This window comes from Musa acuminata, chromosome BXJ2-1 (assembly GCF_036884655.1).
Source record: "Musa acuminata AAA Group cultivar baxijiao chromosome BXJ2-1, Cavendish_Baxijiao_AAA, whole genome shotgun sequence".
Lineage (NCBI taxonomy): Eukaryota > Viridiplantae > Streptophyta > Magnoliopsida > Zingiberales > Musaceae > Musa > Musa acuminata.
Window position 1 is genome coordinate 19,106,424 of NC_088338.1, and position 6,464 is coordinate 19,112,887.

Below are 6,464 nucleotides of genomic sequence, written 5' to 3' on the forward strand. Positions count from 1 at the left end.
AGTGTTCCCAACAAATGTCCCTCCGATAGTTAAGTCTGTTTTGAGTTTGGACTAATCAAACAACTCTCTTGAGAAAAATTTTAGTGTATGGGAATACATATGGAGAGCCTATTTTATAAGTGATTTGAGAATCGTTATTCTTAGAATTATCGATGAGTGTGAGTGCGATCACGCATCGTTTTTGGACCGTATCATGATAGTGGCATTATGTATGTCGAATACGAAGCATTCTTTGAGACACATGACATTAGCCATACGAGGTTGTCATGGCTTTGGGCGGTTGGCATATTGACCACACATAGCCACGTGGTACTAATGAGCTGCTCAGATCATTTATCGCCTATTGACCATGTGTGGCCAATGTGACCTTAGGAGGTTAGCGTGTTGATCACACATAGCCACATGGTAGTGAAGCATTGACTATGTCATTTATCATATATCAATTAGTTTTATCATTTCTAAATAATATTAAGTTTTTAGTATCTAAATATTTTTTTAACCTATTATTTATTTTTATCTTTGAAAGGAATAAAAATTATTAAATTAATATATATATATATATATATACTATTTTTGAAGGATATTTATTATTCAATAAAGTTTCAAATATATATATATATATATATATATATATATATATATATATATATATATATATATATATATATATATATATATATATATATATATATATATACCCTTGTCATTCCTTTTCACCAAATAGTCCAACTCATCCAGAAACTTCCGTTCCCAATAATTTTAGTATAAAAAGGGAAGCTAACCTAAACCTTACTCTCTGCGGTCGCATCGACGGGATCGAGTTGAATCACATCATAAGCGGTCCGCTAGGGCGGTGAGTTCTCTATCTTTTCTGTCTTGATCGTCCTTCGTTTCGCTCATGTAACGCGGGAATCGCCGGAGTTGCTTGTTATGGAAGGGTGAATACACTCGGGTAACGCTTACGGGAGTTCTGGTTTCTTTAATTTGGTTTCGTACCTTTCTATGCTTCGTTGAGTGAAGTCATTTGTCGAACAATAGAGAGGCATCGGACCGCAAAGCAATAGGAACCAGTGTTGTTACTATGCGGAGATGCTCCTTGCTTCTTCGTCGTCCATCTCCCATCCACGATCCGACTGACAACACTGCAGTGTTGTCGACAAATTATAACTGCCATCTAATTCGATTATGTCAGTTGCTTCCTCAATTATGTGAGTACTAACTCTGTTTATCCGGAGGCTTTATGCAACATGTAGGCATTATATGTGTTAAAGTGATCTTGAAGTGTTTGTAGATATTTTGCAGTGTGATAATGACATGAAAATTTTCCACTCACTTGGGTTTCCTTAATTACTTCTTTTCAAATTTCTAGCTTGTTAAACAACAATGAATTCCATGCAACCTGGAAGAAAGCAGACGAGATGTACATATGACCAAGCAAAATAGTTAATTTTAGAATTCAGATGCTTACTTGTTGAAGTTCTTTAACAGACGTACATGAATCGTTGCAAAAGGCTTATCATTCCTGTTTCAAGTTTTTTATGATAACTAATAGTAATTTAGAGTTTAAATGCAATTCTGTCCAAAGTTAACCTAATTTCTTCATTATGTAGTAATAGTTACTTATAACATATCTGCCAATGTAGAAGTCGGTTTTTAGGCACTTGGTAGCTAAGCTTCCATGCCTGTGGCCTAAACTAAAGCTTCCTAAATTGCCAGACATCTGAGCGTTTGGGCTAACCTCGTGCTGCATAGGTGCTTAGGAAAACACAACAAATGCATCAAATTAAGTCTGCATGAATTTTGACCATCTAATGCAATTTATCTATCTCCTTAAGATTCCTACAACTATATGTAATAATAAGATTTACACAAGATATTTCAGAAATAAAATATCTTTGTTTCTAGTTTGAATAAATTTGATTAGTTTAAGAGGTATTTTGTAAATATCATAAGTTGCCACTTGGCAACATCTAGTTTCTAGATTATCCAAAAAGAAGAAAAAAGAAGACAATGAAGAAAAAGAGAATCAGAACTTGGTTCGATTGAAAGTTATAGAAGATTGAAGTTTCATTATACTAAAGAGATGGAAATCTATCAATTAAATATATCATAAAGAAGGAGAAACATTTTACAAATCAGATATAGAAATCTATTTTATTCGAAGAAGGAAGAGTATATAATTGATTCACTTTGATGTAATTGTGATCCTTTCTTATTTTTGTATTTCATGTTTTTCTTGTACTTGGAGTCTTTAAAAAAGAGAGAAAAAGTTTGTAGTATAAGATCAAATAATGAAGGAACTGAAGTCCTTTTTCACATCATATGTGAATAATGTAAGGTCACATTTTAATTTTCGAATACTGCAATTCCATCGTTCATGTGTGAAACATGCTGAGTTACAAAGCCTTCATCCCTAGAATTACTTGCTTGATATTTCTTGAGAAGGGTATATAGATAAATCTTGGAATGCTTGGAATCCAAATATTTAGGAAGAGGAACATTAGTTGCTTGGTATCTCTTGAGAAGGATATATTGATAAAACTCCTAAAAGATATGGAATCAAGCCAACTGAAATCCAGGTGAATCACCTAGCATAAGAAAGATAAATTGAATCTTGGGCAGCATTCTGAAATCCAAATATTTAGGAACAGGAACATCAATTGCTTGGTATTTCTTCAGAAGAATATATTGATAAAATTCATAAAAGATATGGAATCAATTGAAGTCCAGATCAGTTACCTAGTATAAGAAAGAAAAATTAAATCTTGGCCAGCATCCTGGAGAGGAACTTGAAAGAGTAGAGACGGGTAACCTTATGCTTCTGTTATTGTTAGCCTCATTTATTCAGTGACATGCCCTAGTTCAACTATGCATTTGGGGTACGTGGTCAGCATCATAAGCCTGATGCAAGTAGGTGGAGAGGAGTTAAGAAGGTTCTTCAATATTTAAAGTGGACAAAGATTAAAATTGTTTTATTTAGTGGAATCTCTACCTGTGCTTGGTGTATTCTGCTTCTGACTCCGAAGGTTGTGAAGATACCCTTTAGTGAACCATGGAACTGGGACATATTTCCACAATGGCTGAAGGCACAATTTCATGGTGAAGCATGATATTGACAAGTACATCATTTGTCCACAATAGAGGATGAATATTACTCTTATTTTGAGGCTGGAAAACATGCTGTTTTGATCTCTGGATTATTGATAATTTTGGTAAGCCACTAAAGATATTATGGGACAGTAATGCAGTCATATCCATCTTGAAGGTAGCTCTGACCACCGTTTGGTTCAAACCGTAACTAATCCAGGTTGGAAATGAAATCAAATCGGCTTGGCGGTTCATTGGTTCCAAGCCAAATCGGAACGAGACAAGAGTGGCGATTCGAACCAACGGTTAATGATTAAAAGAAATATATGAGTTGTTCTTATTTTAAATTATGATTTATCCTATTTTAATTTTTTTTATTTAAAAAAATCGGCGTTTCAAACTGAAACCGGTGCTGCAGGTTCCGAAACCAGGGTCAAGTCTACATGAAGGATGCGATGTGCCATTCTAAAATAGAGCATATCGATGATTGATGAAAAATTGAGAAGAACCATTTTGTTGCATTCAGATTCTCCTCTATTTTCATTTGTGCTGATCCTTCTTCCGTGGAGTTTAATTAAAGTCTTCATGCATGTAATTTAACTATAAGACCTTCAGATGAATGTGTTTTGCTTTGTAGGATCATGTTTCCTGTTTCAAACTTAAAAATGTAATCCTTCTGTATCAATTTAATCAACGTGGTAGGAGGATTTTTTTTGTGCTTTCAATCAATGTAGTAAAAAATGCTAGGCGCTCACTCAAACAAAGCGGGACACTCCCAAATATTTTAGTTTAAAAATTATATATTATGATTAATAAAAATAAGCTAAAACTAAAATATCACATCAAAATAGCACTAAACACTATAGCAATAGCAACAATAATGGTCATTTTACTACTTATTCACTATAGCAAAAAGGTAGTTGCTATTCACTATAGCAGGCATCTAGTATTTTCATAAACATAGACAAACAGCAAAGAGTGAAGAAGGCAGTGGTGAACGGGAACGGGGAAGAAGGCAGCGGTGAATGATGAAGAGGGAGGAAGAGGGAAGAGTGATTAGGGAAAGGGGGATATGATGAGGCTGTGGTGGGTAACAGGGGGTTGTGGTGAACAGGGCAGAGGTAGGAGGGAGGAGGAAAAAAAGAGATATAACGGGAGGGAGGGTGCTGGAGGAAGACACTGCCGCTATTGTCGGATGAAGACGTCGTCGCTGTCATCATCGTTGGAGGAAGACATCATCGGGGAAGAAGGCTGCTGTCGTCATTCGTTGATGGGAGGAACTTCGTCATCGTTCATAAACACAGTGGGAAAGAGGGACTTTGCATTGGGGTTCTTCCTCGTGCATGGTTTTTGGCTTTTTGCAATAGATAACCGGTTCAATTGAACCAGTTGTCTTGTGTATGGTTCGACTTAGGCTCAATGGATAATTGGTTCAATCAACTAGGTAGGATTGTTTGGTTTGATTCAAGTGTGACCTGGCCTGAGTGGAACCAAGCGAGCACCCGACCCACCCAGCGCTTGGGCCTAGGCAAGCGCCTAGGTCGCGCTTGAGTGAAAATGCCTGCCTAGCCCAATATGCGAGCACTCAGGCCTCGCCTTACCTTTTTTGGGCACCTAGGTGAGCGCCTAGGTGCCAAGTGACTTCATTGCTTTCAATATCTTTTATGTGATTGTATCGTTTAATTTTTTTTGTTAAATATGCTGTCAAACCAATTAATCTACCAATTTAATAATGACACAGTGACCCAAAGCCTGATCTGCTCATTGCCTAGCCCTGTTCTAATAATTATGTTATTGAGTCGATAGAGAGAATATTTTGACCCTACATCACTAACTAGTAAACTATAGATGACAAACATGTATATACATTCAACTTACGGAGATGTGAGAATATATAAAAAGGCAGGATCTCCTTTTGTTGTAATTGTTCTCTAAATGTTTTGCTCCATTGTGGTTAGTGACTTGATCATGGGTGGATCTGGGATTAGCTAAAGTAGGGATTGAAGGAAGATTCGAATAGTTTCAGGGATATTGTATAATACAGTTATGTTTCTTGTCCTGCTTTGTCAGAATATCCTCATATATAGTTTAGTTTATTTAGATTATTAATGGAATCTTTATGATCAAAATTATTATGGTATTTAGTGTTATCAAAATTCAAAGCTAACACTATGCCATAGAGAGATTGCTTACATTGAATTTCATTCTATTTGACTGTCCTACTCTTCAATCTATCCTGACAGTGACCATCTAAATTTTGCACTGTGTGTGGTCTCTCTGCTAACATAACTTCATATCTTGATCTGCAACGTACTCGATCTTACCATCATCATCAGTGCTGCATTACTATCATTTTTTGGACCTAGCGCTCAAAAATGCTTAGTACAAATCAGAGATATCATTTGGTGTGTAATAATTAAATTTGTAACGATCTTAGGACTACCAGTTCTATCCTTGCAACCCAGCCATGACACTCCCAAGCTTGTACAAGATTACTCGTATGTAATAAGATCCAAGAATAGTTGATCCAACGAACAATCTCTACACTTGAGGACATAAGATTTGTCTGTGTTGTCTGTTTGTCTAGCAACAAGGAGATTAAAGTAACTAAAATGACCCTCACAGGTTCGGGTTTTAAAATTGTTTTGCAGGTTATTGACAAAGTAGCATCAAATTAAGGATCATGGCTAAGCACCATCCCGATCTTATTATGTGCCGGAAGCAGCCAGGAATTGCCATTGGCCACCTGTGCGAGAAGTGTGATGGCAAGTGTGTCATCTGCGATTCATATGTGCGACCATGCACACTTGTACGTGTCTGCGATGAGTGCAATTATGGTTCTTTCCAGAGCAGGTGTGTCATCTGTGGGGGTGTTGGCATATCCGATGCATACTACTGCAAGGAGTGCACTCAGCAAGAGAAGGATCGCGATGGCTGTCCCAAGATAGTTAATCTAGGCAGTGCCAAGACGGATCTCTTCTACGAGCGGAAAAAGTATGGCTTCAAAAAAAGATGAAGAGAACAAAGTTTTCATGCCTGATCCTCTTAAGAACATCTTGTATCCTAATTATGCTTTTGAGATCTAAGATTTTACATTGTTCATGCTTTCCGTTAGGCCATAGTAACATGAAACACATTATTAGATTTGGTGAAGCAAACTGTCTGTAGGCATCCAAACGAATGTAATTTGGTTGTCGTGTTGCATGGTAGTCACATCGGCTAGTTTTAGCATGATCCTAAGCATTTGTTTTTATTAGGATGTAAACTGACCCTTGAATTTTAGAAGCAACCAGTCGGTCTATGTTCTCCTTGCTGCATGATTGATGATTTTGGATTTGGTGTAAAAGTTATAAAAGGGTGAAAATGCTGAGAGTCGA

The 6,464-nt window shown here is 36.6% G+C and overlaps 1 protein-coding gene across 3 annotated transcripts; it reads left to right on the plus strand.

The window, feature by feature from the left end:
- Positions 1-715: 715 nt before the first annotated feature.
- LOC135599060 (PHD finger-like domain-containing protein 5A) lies at positions 716-6,404 on the plus strand. Of its 3 annotated transcripts, none has more exons than XM_065093747.1 (2): positions 716-853; positions 5,739-6,404. In XM_065093747.1, exon 2 carries the CDS (start codon positions 5,771-5,773, stop codon positions 6,101-6,103), a length of 333 nt encoding a protein of 110 aa, XP_064949819.1. In that variant the 5' UTR covers positions 716-853; positions 5,739-5,770; the 3' UTR covers positions 6,104-6,404. The 3 variants fall into 3 exon arrangements, with proteins under 3 accessions (XP_064949819.1, XP_064949820.1, XP_064949821.1); XM_065093748.1 differs by having other exon boundaries at positions 828-952; XM_065093749.1 differs by lacking the exon at positions 716-853 and adding an exon at positions 1,013-1,208.
- The last annotated feature ends 60 nt before the right edge of the window (positions 6,405-6,464 follow it).

Coding starts and splice junctions, on each gene's coding strand:
- LOC135599060 (XM_065093747.1), top strand. CDS start 5,771: ATGGCTAAGCACCATCCCGATCTTATTATGTGCCGGAAGCAGCCAGGA.